This window comes from Leucoraja erinacea, chromosome 31 (assembly GCF_028641065.1).
Source record: "Leucoraja erinacea ecotype New England chromosome 31, Leri_hhj_1, whole genome shotgun sequence".
NCBI classification, from domain to species: domain Eukaryota; kingdom Metazoa; phylum Chordata; class Chondrichthyes; order Rajiformes; family Rajidae; genus Leucoraja; species Leucoraja erinaceus.
The window spans coordinates 21,429,307-21,444,624 of NC_073407.1; the positions used below are offsets into that span (position 1 = coordinate 21,429,307).

General features: G+C 46.6%; 1 protein-coding gene across 1 annotated transcript; it reads right to left on the bottom strand.

Moving 5' to 3' along the window:
• Nucleotides 1–488: 488 nt before the first annotated feature.
• Nucleotides 489–13,994, bottom strand: ppp1r26 (protein phosphatase 1, regulatory subunit 26). Its single transcript, XM_055660301.1, is given in 3 exon segments — nucleotides 489–11,858; nucleotides 11,860–12,222; nucleotides 13,431–13,994. Coding segments are annotated over 3 exon segments (4,038 nt in total). The 5' UTR covers nucleotides 13,452–13,994; the 3' UTR covers nucleotides 489–8,204.
• Nucleotides 13,995–15,318: the final 1,324 nt, after the last annotated feature.

Consider the following 15,318-nt stretch of genomic DNA (forward strand, 5'->3'; position numbering starts at 1 on the left):
TTCTATTCATGGTGTCGTGTTCGGCATGGATATTATGGGCCAAAGGGCCTGTTCCTGTGCTGTCCTGTTCTATTGTTCGAGGGAACTGCAGATGCTCGTTTAAACCAAGGTTAGACCACAAAATGCCGGAGTAACTCAGCAGGACAGGTGGTATCACTGGATAGAAGGTCAAGACTCGACCCAAAACGTCACCCATTCCTTCTATCCAGAGATGCCAATTGTCCCGCTGAGTTACTCCAGCGTTTTGTGTCTGTACTATTTTATTTTCTATGAGTGAAGAAAAGAGTAGGGACGGGGAAGATGACTGAGGAAGAGAGTGGAGATAGGTGAGTAAAAGAGAAACAGTAGATTGTTAGTGTGAGATCTGGGGAAAGTGTGGGGGTTACAGGAGTGCGGAGAGAACAAAGACAAAACAAGAATGAATGAATGATATCCATGACCTGGTGTTCCCAGCCAAAGAGTCAAGAAAGAATAACCAACATCACAAGTTTCAGAATGTGCTATTTATTAGATAATTGCCAAGAAGATGTGGAACTGTATAATTTAAATATTTTCACATAATTTGTTAAAAAGTATGTGCATCAGTAATACCCCTCAGACAAAAACGGAGGAGAAATTTCAATATCACATGAAAATTTTACAAAACGGAAAAATTATTTGGCAAAATATACAGCAAAAAATGACCAAAAAAAGGATTAAAAACACAAAAGTTAAACAATGTTCTTTTCTCTCTGCATCACCAATGAAGCGCACTAAAGTATATTAGAAGGATTTTGTTAGTAGGCATTTAATTCAAAAGCCTGTGCTTATGATTCAGTGAATGATTTCAAATAGTTTTTTACAAGAATGATTCCAGGAATGAGTGGTTTAGCATATGATGAGCGTTTGACAGCACTGGGCCTTTACTCGCTGGAGTTTAGAAGGTGACCTGATTGAAACTTACAGAATAATGAAAGACATGGATAGAGTGGATGTGGAAAGGATGTTTCCACTGGTGGGAGTCTTGGACCAGAGGTCAGAGCCTCATAATTAAAGGGCACTCTTTTTAAAAAAAGTTGGTGAGGAGGAACTTCTTTAGTTAGAGGATAGATAATTTGTGGAACTCATTGCCACAGAGGGCTGTGGATGCCAAGTCAGTAGATGTTTTTGAGGCAGAGATAGACAAGTTCTTGATTAGAACGGGTGTCAAGGGTTATAGGGAGAAGGCAGGATAATGGGATTAAGTGGCAGAGATCAGCCAGGATTGAATGGTGGAGAAGACTCGATGGGCCGAATGGCCTAATTCTACTCCGAGAACTTGTGAACTCCCACCGAGCCAGCAGGAGAATTTAAATGGAGTTAGTTAAGTCCGGTGGAATCCCATCTCCACTCTAAGAATACGTTCCATAGCAAAACTAAATAGGATAGACTCTAAACAGCAGACCATCTTCTGCAGTCTTGCCACCAGACCTGCCCGACAAGACCTTGGGAGCAGATAGTTTACACGCGGATGTTCCAAAACTCGATGCAGAAGAACGTCAGTCACAAGTCCACAACTTTATCTTCCACATCTGAGAAAAGCAGGAAATGTCAGCAATCTTAGTGAAACTCAGCGGGTGCAGCAGCATCTATGGAGCGAAGGAAATAGGCAACGTTTCGGGCTGAAACGTTGCCTATTTCTTTCGCTCCATTGATGCTGCTGCACCCGCTGAGTTTCTCCAGCATTTTTGTCTAACTTCCATTTTCCAGCATCTGCAGTTCCTTCTTAAAGCAATCTTAGAGATGTGTTAATGTGACCTTCCTCAAAGAAGGAGACATATCCAATTGCGTTACTACTTTAACCAGGACCTCCTTGTTGTCAGCCAAGGTCCTCCTCAGCCGCTCCTCCCATTGACACAGGGACACAGCACACTTTCTCCTCAAGCCTAAGAAAAGTGACGGCCTTGTTCCACCTCACTTAACACGTGGGAATACATCGACTGGGAAGAACTGCAGAACATTCTCCTCTGATCTGGCTGCCTGCAGACATTCTGTATAAGAATTACATTTGTTGCATGATGGATGGCCTGACCATTTGCATTCGCATCTGATCCAATCATTGCAATCCAGTATCAAGCAAGGCTGTGTAATTACTCTCGACTTGATCTTCATGTTTTCTCATCATCGTGGGTGCATCTCAACTGCATGAGTGCAGTTACTCTGCAAACTAATAGGAAACTGTTTTATTTACTGCATCCTCTCTCCGGAACCAAGGTCAGAGCAAACACAACACCAGCTGCAGTTTGCAGGTGATGCTTGTGTATTTGTGCATTCAGAGACCAAGTCGTGGAGTGTACAACAGGATGAGGTTTACACTCAACATCTGCAAAACCAAAAGGCCTTCTAGACCAGGATTGACTACAGCAGGTACTGAAGACCTCGCATCACATTAAACAGCTGGAGGATTTTACTTTGGTTAATTCGTGAAATCCCTTCTTCACCAAGAGAACATGTTCCGTCATGTAATGTGGCACTACCACTTCCCTAACCAGGATAGATTCAGTGACTCTGTGTTCAGCACCTGTGAGGAGCTGGGGGCAAGCAAGGATCGTGTGAATTTGGGTGTCAGAATGGCAGCAGAGCTCAGGGGAATCTGGAAATGCACCAAAACTTGGAAAGCTGTGCAACAGAATTGTCAAGCATGACACCGTCACTCAATCAATCATACCATTCAATATAGACACAAAAAGCTGGAGTAACTCAGCGGGACAGGCAGCTTCTCTGGAGAGAAGGAATGGGTGACGTTTCGGGTTGAGATCCTTCTTGTTCAATATCCCAGACTTCTCCGTAACCATCCCTTTCTCACTGGCTCAACATACTCATCACAACTCAGACAAACTCACGTGAGTGTGCTTTGGGACTCATCAAGTGTTAATTGTGGGTGAGGTAATCTATGCAGATTATCACCTACTATTCCTGCCCAGGTAGATGAATCAGTGCCCATCACATATGAATATCACCGGGTATAAAAGGTACCCGGGGTGGGGGTGGGGATGGCATGGAGTGGAAGGGGTGTCCCATCCTGGAGTTCCTTTCCAAATGGTCATGTCCAGCAGGACATGGCTGCTGAGTAACTTCAGGAAAACGACACACAAACAAAATCAACTTGACTTTGACCGCAGAACATCCATCCACAAAAAAAAAAAATTGGTAAGACTGATCAATGCATTGAATTTGCCTTCACATGGCTATGCTGTGGGATTCAACCACTGCATTTTGTTGAGGAGATTCAGAGTAAAACTGGTAATTTAAAACTGGGCATGTAATAGCTGCTCTGGGACACAATCACAGTAGAACTGTTTTCCACCACAGTCTGCAAATTCATGGCCCAGTAGGTCCTCATTACTGTTGAGGTGGGACACAACTCAATGAAGACTGCAGAAGAGCAAATCTCTAAAGGTGTTGCCTTATAAAGTCCTCCCACCGTACAAGTTCATTCCAAGAGCTCTCCCGAGTTAAAATAAAAAATCAAACTCGTGGTAAGCACGGAGAATGAACGTAGCGGGTACGTCGGAGCTCGGGGACGTCTCTTCTTAACGCTAACGGCAGGTACTCGGGAAGACTCGCTAACGGCAGGTAAGCACGGGAAGACTTGTGAAGATTTTTCAACATGATGAAAAATGTCCACGAGAGCCCCGAGTACCGACGAGTGGCCATTACCGTAAATCTCCGAGTTCGAATCAGGGCAAACTCGGGAGAGCTCTTGGAATGAACTCGTACCGTGGGACAGAGTTACCATCACATTCTCAAGGACAATTCGGAATAGATAATAAACGCTGGTCTTGCTGGCAACATCTCCTGTAAATCATCACTTGACATTAGACTTAGTATTTAGACATAAATGAATGTTGTGGAAGACAAGATACTAATGTTGCTGGTAACAATTTGCCTCACCTCTCCAAAACTGGCCCCCATCACCAATAACTGCCTTACGAACAACAGTACTTCATCTCACTTCAAAATGAGGTCTCTGGATCAGCAAAAATTTTCAGGAGGTACAATTTTTTTTTGCAATTTCCTACACTGTACTGGTTGACAAATCCTGGCACAAAATGATATTACAGTTTTATTTTGAAAAAGGTTATGTTTTATAAAATCAATTGCACAATCATTTCCTGAATCTACACGAGAAAGTAGTTTCTGATTCTCTGGTTTGTCAAATATAATCAGTGCAACATCATCTCAACCAAGATCCAATGCAGATAGATTTTTCTTTAAAAGTATTTCCTGTTGCATACCAGAAATCTCCCCAAGATAAGTTTAGAAGTCAATTTTTTTTAATACTCTCACGGTGACTTGGTAATTTGGGTATCTGAAGTTGCTAATTGTCTCCTTGATTAAGAGAAACTGCTTTCTCTATTGTGTTACAATGCACAGCTGGAACACCCAACACTATTTCACTCAGTTGACTTCTTTAAAAATAAAACAACTTAAAAATTACATTAATAATGAAAGCCCGAACAAAAATGTCAAAAAACAGTTTGCTTCCTCCTTTAATAATTAAGTTAAGATGTACAAACCCAAATGATAGTTTGAGAAAAAGTTACAGTGCCCTCCATAATATTTGGGACAAAGACCCATCATTTATTTATTTGCCTCTGTACTCCACAATTTGAAATTTGTAATAGAAAAAAAAATCACATGTGATTAAAGTGCACATGGTCAGATTTTATTAAAGACCATTTGTTTTCATTTTGGTTTCACCATGTGGAGATTACAACTGCGTTTTGTACATAGTCCCCCCCCCACCATTTCAGGGCACCATAATGTTTGGGACACATGGCTTCACAGGCGTTTATAATTGCTCAGGTGTGTTTAAATGCCTCCTTAATGCAGGTGTAAGAGAGCTCTCAGCACCTAGTCTTTCCTCCAGTCTTTCCATCACATTTGGAAACTTTTATTGCTGTTTATCAACATGAGGACCAAAGTTGACCCAATGAAAGTCAAATAAGCCATTATGAGACTGAGAAAAAAAGCATAAAACTGTTAGGGACATTGGTCAAACCTCAGGCTTACCCAAATCAACTATATTGGAACACCATTGGAACACTGGTGAGTTTACTAATCACAAAGGGACTGGCAGGCCAAGGAAGACCTCCACAGCTGATGACAGAAGGATTCTCTCTATAATAAAGAAAAATCCCCAAACACCTGTCCAACAGATTAGGAGTCAGGTGTGGATTTGTCAATGACCACTGTCTGCAGAAGACTTCATGAACAGAAATACAGAAGCTACACTGCAAGATGCAAACCACTGGTTAGCTGCAAAAATACGATGACCAGGTTACAGTTTGTTAAGAAGTACTTAAAAGAGCAACCACAGTTCTGGAAAAAGTTCTTGTGGACAGATGAGACGAAGATTAACTTATATCAGCGTGATGGCAAGAGCAAAGTATGGAGGTGAGAAGGAACTGCCCAAGATCCAAAGCACCTCATCTGCGAAACGTGGTGGGGGTGTTATGGCCTGGGCATGTATGGCTGCTGAAGGTATTGGCTCACTTATCTTCATTGATGATACAACTGCTGATGGTAGTAGCATAATGAACTCTGAAGTGTATAGACACATCCTATCTGCTCAAGTTCAAACAAATGCCTCAAAACTCATTGGTCGGCGGTTCATTGTACAGCAAGACAATGATCCCAAACATACTGCTAAAGCAACAAAGGAGTTTTTCAAAGCTAAAAAATGGCCAATTCTTGTGTGGCCAAGTCAATCACCCGATCTGAACCCAATTGAGCATGCCTTTTATATGCTGTAGAGAAAACTGAAGGGGACTAGCCCCCAAAACAAGCATAAGCTAAAGATGGCTGCAATACAGGCCTGGCAGAGCATCACCAGAGAAGACACCCAGCAACGGGTGATGTCCATGAATCGCAGACTTCAAGCAGACATTGCACGCAAAGGATATGCAACAAAATACTAAACGTGACTACTTTCATTTGCAAGACATTGCTGTGTCCCAAACATTATGGTGCCCTGAAATGGGGGTGACTATGTATAAACATTAATTTCTACATGGTGAAACCAAAATGTATAAAAATGGCCTTTATTAGAATTTGACCACATGTGATTTTTTTCTATTACAAATCCCAAATTGTGGAGTACAGAGTCCAATAAATAAATGATGGGTCTTTGTCACAAACATTATGGAGGACACTGTATAAGCATAAATCCTATTCCAATTGAAAGCAATTGTTACCAGCTGCAAACGACTGGCTGAGGGGGGAGTCACCCTGCTAATGGTTACTTAAATTCCAGACCTAAATGCACCCAATCTGGTATGAGAACTGGCAACTGTGAGATGAGAATTTGGAAGACAATCACATTACCGAGCAGAGTTGGGAGTTGCTAATATGTTTGATGGCCCTGTCCCACTGTACGAGTTCATTCAAGAGCTCTCCCGAGTTTTAAAAAAATCAAACTCGTGGTAAGCACGTAGAATGAACGTAGCAGGTACGTCAGAGCTCGGGGACGTCTCTCAACGGCTCGTAACACTAACGGCAGGTACTCGGGAAGACTCGCTAATGGCAGGTAAGCTCGGGAAGACTCGAGGAAGATTTTTCAACATGTTGAAAAATGTTCACGAGAGCCCCGAGTACTTACGTGCGGCAATTATCGTAAATCTCCGAGTTCGAATCAGGGCAAACTCGGGGAGAACTCTTGAATGAACTCGTACAGTGGGACAGGGCTTTAAGGCTAAGCGCTGGGAAAAGGAGAGAGGTGCGCTATTTTTCACTTGGTGTTACTGTACCTGACTTGCTTAACCATTTAATTTTCTCTAACTTCAATGAACAAATGCAAAATTAAATCGCCCTCCTGGCATCCTGAGTCACACGCTACCAATTTACCAATTAAACAGCATTGGTTAAGATTCTTGGCAGCAATCATTTAAAATAAAATGAATGCAAAAAAAAAAAAGATCAGGTACCTTCTGCAGGGATGCGTGCAAGTGAGTTCAGTTTACTGTACACATTTTCTGTTCCAAATACATATCTTCACTTCAATTCAAAGCAATATCGGGGTGGGAGATTGCAACCTTCATGTGGTCCGCCCTGTTTCGACAAATGCAATCAACCTGGCGTGCACAATCAAATAGAACAAGTCGACAACTTTAGGCTGTGCACGCCATATGCAAGAAGAAGAAGAAAGCAATTTCCATCGTACCCCATCACACAACAGATCAATCGTTACATATCTTAGCATTCCAACTTCAGACTATCCCATCCATAACTGCATTCATGTATCAACCCAATTAGTACTATCCAGACACAAGAGGCATCGGTGACAACCCCATATAAAGTCCATGAATATCTTCCAAGGTAGAGCCTGGATCTGATTTGTCTCCTCTGACTCTCAGAGATGCTGAGAGATCATTAAACCCCCCGGCTTTGATCAAATACCCCTCTGAAAAAAACCCAACAAGAATAATGCCCCTGTCCCACAGGAAACCTGAACGGAAAACTCTGGAGACTTTGCGCCCCACCCAAGGTTTCCGTGCGGTTCCCGGAGGCTTTGCAGATAGTGGAAGCAGGTAGGGAGACTGACAAAAACCTCCGGGAACTGCACGGAAACCTTGGGTGGGGGGCAAAGTCTCGGGAGGTTTCCGTTCAGGTTTCCTAAATGGGGCAGGGGCATTATGCCCAGGCAGTTTCCAAGATTTTGGAATGGGTTGCAGTGGGTAACGTCGCTGAACGGGCATTGGAGAATGTGTCGCACTCACCCTGAACAACCCAAACTCGAACCAGTCGGAGTTGCGAAAAAGCAAACCCCGTCTGGGGAAACCCAAACGACTGGGGAAGCAAAATGCAGCGACATTTCACGGAATGGGTCACAGTCATGGCAAGAAACAGTTTTAAATGAGGCAACCATAGTTTAATCAACCTTTGCTTTGAGAAGATAATAATAGGTATTTTTTAAACAAAAAAAATCTTCTCTTTGCCATTTAGTCAAATCCTGAAGTTTATCTGGGAAATCTTTCATCAAACCAACCAAAAATTGTCTGAAATCACCTGCCAACAGCCCACTGTCTGCAAAGGAATTTTATGACTACATCTTAAATAATTAAGAGAAGAGCCACTGTACAGTGTTATACTTACACCTCAGCATCCTGACCATACTGTCCTGAACTGCTAGTCTCCATTCTATCCTCATCACCTGATTGATCATTAGCTTTGTTGTGAAAGGGTTAGGGTCTTTTCCCCTCAGCTGCCTCTCCTGTTCTTCTCTCCCTGTCATTTTCCTCTTCATTCTGACTTTCCAACGAGACCTGTCTCAGCGGCCGCCACTGGCAGGCATGGGAAGTCTCGTCACCTTCTTTACCTGTGGGTTGACTGCTGGCCTTTGCTTTAGAACTGCCCTCTGCCCTCACTAATGGTTTCCCTGACTCGTTGCTATGTATGCCCTGGTCTACACTGTCGGTTTCCTGGTGGGTTGAGGGCGTGGAATGTACAGCGATTGGGACACGGGTGTTTGGTCCTGAACGTGGCGTTGCAAAGGCGGATCGTTCAAACCTCGCGTCTTGCTTCGCCCTCAGCTCCTTCCTCGTCCCACTCTGATAGTTATGGTCATTCTGCTCCTGCCAGGTAACGCAGGGCAGGCCCCTCGACTCGCTGGAATGGGCGCTTGCACTGACCGATGGCATCGGAGTTGGGGAGGGTCTGCCTAGATATGCACCCTGGTCAGGTTTAGTTTTACTACCGCTTGTCCAACCTAGGTGCGAATGTGTCGCATGTGGCCTCTGCTCTGTACTACAACCTGCATGTGACTGGCTTTCTGTGGAATATCTATCCTCACTGCTTGTAACATTAATCTTGTCTTTTGGCACTGTGTCACTGAGGAGGTCGGTCAAGAAGACACTCCATGATTTTAATTTGTTCTTCGTTTTCTCCGAAGGCCTCACTTGAACAGCTTTCGCTTGAAGCTGCCCCACGCCCGGCTCTCTTGAATCAATATATTGCACACACTGTCCCTGGACCAACAGTTGAATTGTTTTCAAATCAGGAGTTGCCCGTTTCTCCTGCAAGTTCTGGGTGATGCCACTTCCCAAGGGCTCATTAATCTCTCTGTCCAGCAGGACTTCACCGTGCAAGTCAAACCAGCTGCTACACCTCTCTTCCCTTTGACAACCCGGGCCGTCAACTAGCAAACTCCCCTGATCGACCCCGGTTGTGGTTTCAGTTTGGATCGCAGTTGTTGTTCCTCCTACAACCTGTCCGTGTTCAGTCTGGTGCTCCGCACTGCGAACGGCATGAAGGTCCTGAACCAAATCCCTCCCGTCAATGCTGCCCTTGTCTTCAGCAGCACCACTCCCTGTCCCTCCACACGCCTGGTCTGCTGCCACCTCCGCTTCCTCAAGACCTTGGCCCTTCGCACAAGCCCCCTCAGTTTGTTGAGAGACCGAAAGCATTTTGCCACCAAGGCCTGGCACTTCTGACGACCTGCTTTCTTCACCTTGCCCTGTAAAACCCTGCACTCCTTCCTTGGCTTTCAAGCTCTCTTCCGCTACTCGGGCCTTTTCCGCCAAGAATCTCAGAATCTCTTGCTCGATCCCATCATCGCTGTCCCCGGAACTGCTTTCGCTTGATGCCATGTTTTTCGGATTCTGCCCTACAGCCAGGGTAGATGGAGCAGCAGTTAGCGAGCTCCCCAAGGACTTCCCCATTCCTGCCACCTTGCCGTGTCCGTCACCTTCCGACGTCTCCACTCTTCTTTTGTTATTCTTACTTTTAACATCCAAGTAGCTTCTACAAACTGCTCGGCTAGTTTTTGACAGGCAGCTCTTCAGGGGAGCATGGCTCAATGCAAAGCCTTCACCAGCGGCCTTGGGAGTTTGATCACCGAGACCACTGCTTTGCTCGGAGAATGTAAGCACCTCTGCTCCCGTAAACCGGACTCGCTTCCTGCTCTGGCTCTTAGAGTCCCTTAATCTCTTGCCCAGTCTTTTCCTAGTTTTCAACAGATCCTTGGTTGCAGTATCCAGATCCTCATCACTGTCCAACGAGCTACTTTTATCATCTGTCTGCCAAGCGTCATGAAGGGGCTTGTTGTGACAGGACTGTTCACTGGCAGCCCAGGTGATGGGCGATAACTTGCCTGGATTACTGGTGACTGCCTTGCCGCCGTCCTGGGTGTTATATCCATCAAAAGCATCTCGTTCCAGCAAATCACCTTCAGGTTTATCCTTGAAGATGACAATGCCAGAGTTAGTCTTGGAAACAGGTGCCTCAGTGATCTTTTGCTGGCTTCCTCTCAGCTCTTCCGTTTCCAGTTTGTGATCAATGCTGACGTCATTCCCCAAGCTTTCTTTCGTCAATAACTGCACACGAGATGAAGACGAAGGAGAGGGCAAAGACGGAGGGTTGCTGAGACTATTTTCCTGCATCAGTTCTGCGGGCAAGTCTCTGCCTGGTTCGTTCAACGTTCCCACTCCATTTGATTTCTGGCTGCTGACGTTCACTTTCAGAGCCAAGTAACTTTGAATTTCTTTTTCAATGCCGTCACTGCTATCCACAGAACTGTCTTCACTGTCGGAAAAGATGATTTGGTGCGAGCCTGCGGTGGTGCGTTCACTGGGTGTCGTCCAGCAGTCCGCACGCTCTTCCCCTCCCAGTGGTGTCCGACCCGTGGAGCCATCCGCACCTGTCCGAGCGTTGACCCCACCCTGCTGTCGGGACAATTCCGACGGGGTCTCTGTCCGATTTAAACTTATCCCGGAATCGGCGAGTTTTCTTTCGCTTTGCTTTACAAAGTCATCGCTCAACTGGTCGTTGGGGACAGTCGGCGAAAAGTTGAGGGAATGAGGCGTCTTTGACTCCTGAGACTTGGGCGCACACTGCTTCCGCCTCTTGCTCGGTGGTGTTGCCCGTGCGGCTTCCCTCCCCTCGCCGGCATCCAACGAAAGATCGGGACCCTTGGAGCAAGGGGAGTTACGAGGCAATACTCCGAGGGCAGAGGGCATATCCCGGGATTTCTTCTGTTCCAACTGATAAAGTTGGATGGCTTCTTCGATGCCGTCATCACTACTGGAATCAGATAGCTCAGCCCCTGTGGTGATGGAGATAGGCTTTGCCACAGGGAGCTCAGTCTGCACCTTCCTCTGGATGATACTACTTTTGGAGAGATCCTTAAAGCTGGGCGATGCTGTTGGTTTCTTCTCTTGGGCCGGCTTTTTAAGGCCCTTGAGATTCCTTTCATTGTTTTTCCCTGTTTTGCAGATGCTGCCAGCTTCACCCAGGTGGGTGGATTTGATGGCAGTAACGTGAGGGCTGGCATTTGTTACCAAGGCTTTGACCACACGTGTTTGGCTCCCAGTCCCGGGCTTAACGTACCCCTTCTTGCTCTTCTGTCCCACCCACTTCACCAAATTATCCTTCAGTGCTGGCACTCCCTCTGTCGGCACCTTGCTGCCGGGATGGCTGGATTCTTTATCCCGCTTGTCCTGCAAGAACTTTTCAATCTCCGCCTGAATGCTCAGTTCAAACGAGTCGTTGCTGCTGATGCTGGAGGGAGAGGAGCACCTGGAGTCTGCAGCATCCGTTAGGTGGGCAGGCAGCGGGACATCGCTGACAAGGTCGGTGGGGACCACCTCCCCTCCTAGTGAGGTACCATCGCTGGCATCTGGAGCACAGTCTTCCATAGCCGGATGCATGCCAGGGGGAACTAGCACGTCATGTACGGCGTTGTTTATCGAGCAGCTCTCTTCTGTTTTCTTCTTCAAGTACTCCTGTATGGCCTCTTCTATACCTCGGTCTACAGACGCATCGCTGTCTGTGTCCAGGACACAGTGGCTCAGGTTGGATTCCTCCGTGCCAAGCATGAAGGTTGGATACCCAGTCTTTAGATCCTCCACGGCCGCCCCTTTTAAACACATTGATGGTGCTGTCGTCCAGCACGCCATCGCTCCGCCATTTTGAGACGAGATTTGTCTGAGCGTTACTGCTGGGGTCATTGTTCCTGGCACGAGACGAGTCATGGGGTTGCAGGTTTTCCACAATCATTTGCACATTTACGTTGATAGCACTTCCAACAGGCGAGAACTTCTCCCCCGGCGGGGAGAAAACCACGGGGAGGCTATAGCTCTGGGATGCTCCAAAGGGCTGCCAATCTGTCTGTACCACAGAGACAGGTGCCAGGTTCATTAAAAACATTATAGCAGGAAAGTGGCAGACTGGACATGTACCCCGTAGTGCTCTTCTCCTCACATCCTGCAAAACAATGCAGACCAAAAATAAGCAACACGGCTGCAAAATAAACCAATTTAGCTGAACACTTATTTGCACTGGTGCTTTGTAAGAGTCAGGCAATATAGGTAAGCTGACTTATCTTCTGCTTGGTCATTTTGGAAAGTAAACAAATGCAAAAACAAAAGACTAACGGTGGCACGGTGGCATAGCGGTACAGTTGTTGCCTTACAGCGCCAGAGACCCGGGTTTGATCCTGACTACGGGTGCTGTCTGTACGGAGATTGTACGTTCTCCCCGTGACCTGCGTGGGTTTTCTCTGAGATCTTCGGTTTCCTCCCACACTCCAAAGACGTGCAGGTTTGTAGGTTAATTGGCTTGGTGTAAATGTAAAATGTTAATGTGCGGGGATCGCTGGTCGGCGAGGACTCGGTCGGCCGAGGGGCCTGTTTCCGCGCTGGATCTCTAAACTAAACTTGGTTGACTTTTACTGAAGAAGGGTTTCGGCCCGAAACGTTGCCTATTTCCTTCGCTCCATAGATGCTGCTGCACCCACTGAGTTTCTCCAGCATTTTTGTGTACCTTTGACTTTTACTGACGTTGGTGAGGGGTAATTGTTGGTCAGGCAAATAGTGATAACTCTCCTACTCTTCTTCAAAATAAAGCCTGCAGGATCATGAGAGGAATAGATCGGGTCGATGCACAGTGTCTCTTGCGCAGAGTAGGTGAATAAAGGACCAGAGGATATTGGTTGAAGGTGAAGGGGAAAAGATTTAATAGGAATCTGAGGGGTAACATTTTCATGCAAAGGGTGGTGGGTGCATGAATCCATGCACGTTTGGTGAACAGGCCATCTGATTTTAAACCCATGCCCATTTAAAATGTATTACAAATGAGTTTGTTCATCTTTGATTTGGAGGCTCATAAAAAGAGGACATAGGGTTCACCCTCTCTAGCCAATTCTGAATCAATGGGCACTGATAGTTTGGCCGGATTACAAGAGAAAGTGGGTTAAAAGATATCTCCATCTTTGATTTGAGGCTACATTAGGATGTTGCTTCTTCATGTTAAAGGATAGTAACTGAGTTGCAGCTTGTGATTGTTGCCCCTTGGCCAGTGCCCTGGGTATAGTAGGGATATTGATAGCAGTCAGCAATGCCCCAAGCAGTAGAATTGCCAATTATACCAGGTCCACCAGGCCATAAAGTGCAAGGGAAATAACATATTGTAACCTTCATAAGTACAAGATCCATGGTATTTTGGTCAGACTTTGGCTCCAGGTTGGCAGTGCCCCTAAACTGCTGCGAGGGTCAGCACCACCTCACCCACCCCTGGTGACCCTCCAACTATCTGATTCTCTCTTGCAACCGGTTTCCTTCGCCGGGCCCCGGTCACACGGAGCCTCCCGTTGCCGCCCTGCTCCCAGCTGCGGCCGGCAGTCGTTAAACCCGACCCCGCAGGCTCAGGCCACACCCTCCGACCTGGGCCCGGACTGCAAAGCAAGTGTAGGGTAGGGTAGGGTGGGGGAGCAGAGGCTGGGGCTGGGGCTGGAGGAGAAGTCCCCTCTCCTTGCTTCCCCTTAACCGGTGCAACTGTTACAACGTTTTATTCCCTGCAAATGCAGCATGGGGAAGAGAGTGCAAAGATAGGAGGAAGGCCGGGCCTCCGCCGGGTGCAGCTAGGCCCGAAGCCTCGGGTGTGGAGCCGGTCGCCCGTCCGGCCAGCTAGCAGCTTGAGTCCCGGGTCCCGGGTCCCCGGGCTTTGATTGACAGGCGGCGGCGGCGGCGGCGCGGCCCGGATCCCCGGGGTCTGATTGACAGCCGCCAGGTCCCCGGGAGCGTGCGTGCGGGCGCCCCCTCACTAACCTGCTCGCACGCCGCTCCCTCCCTCGGCTGCAGCGACAACAGCGCACTCGCACCGGCTGCAGCAGGCAAAGTTCACAGGCACAGGCGAGGAGGCGGAGGGAGCAACAGGAAATAAATAAATATATAGATATTTCCACCCACCCAACGGCTGCAAGAACACCAGCGGGCGGAGAGGAGAGCGCAGAGCAAAGTTATTATTGACATAAAGGTGTTTGCCGCGAGTTGGAACTGTCTTTGCAAACAAAAAAATGTGAACAATTTGTGAATACTGCTTTCGCAGCTTTTGCAAAAGCAAAGCACCCTTCTCTCAAAATAGTTGCAAGGGATTTGTGCCACAGGGTTTACATGTACATCTTCCAGTTGCACGTTGAGATTCCGACACTCAGTTAGCACAGGAGTGATAGATAAGGTGACTGTGAGCTCGGATGCGGGCAACTGTCAAGAATCACGAGTGTTTAATTGTATGCAGGGGGACCAGAACAATATTTTTATTAAATTTGCTGCAGCTTTAGAGGCACATTAAACAAATATACAAAATAATTATACCAGGTAAATAGTGCAAGCACAAATAGTGCAAGCCAAAGCAAGCAGTACCACCTTAGTACTATAAGGTCCATGAGGGAGGGTTGTGGTTGTGTCTACTGTCTAGGGTGGTTCTACAGTCTGAAGGGAAGAAGCTGTTCTGGAACAGTGAAAGCAACAGGTGGCCTAAACTTTCTGAGGCGCAACTTTCATCATTGTTCAACTTCTGTCAAGGAGAAGCTATACTTCACCCTCGTTAGACCTCATTTAACCATATAACCATATAACAATTACAGCACGGAAACAGGCCATCTCGGCCCTACAAGTCCGTGCCGAACAATTTTTTTCCCCTTAGTCCCACCTGCCTGCACTCATACCATAACCCTCCATTCCCTTCTCATCCATATGCCTATCCAATTTATTTTTAAATGATACCAATGAACCTGCCTCCACCACTTCCACTGGAAGCTCATTCCACACCGCTACCACTCTCTGAGTAAAGAAGTTCCCCCTCATATTACCCCTCAACTTCTGTCCCTTAATTCTGAAGTCATGTCCTCTTGTTTGAATCTTCCCTATTCTCAAAGGGAAAAGCTTGTCCACATCAACTCTGTCTATCCCTCTCATCATTTTAAAGACCTCTATCAAATCCCCCCTTAACCTTCTGCGCTCCAGAGAATAAAGACCTAACTTATTCAACCTATCTCTGTAACTTATAGTTGTTGAAACCCAG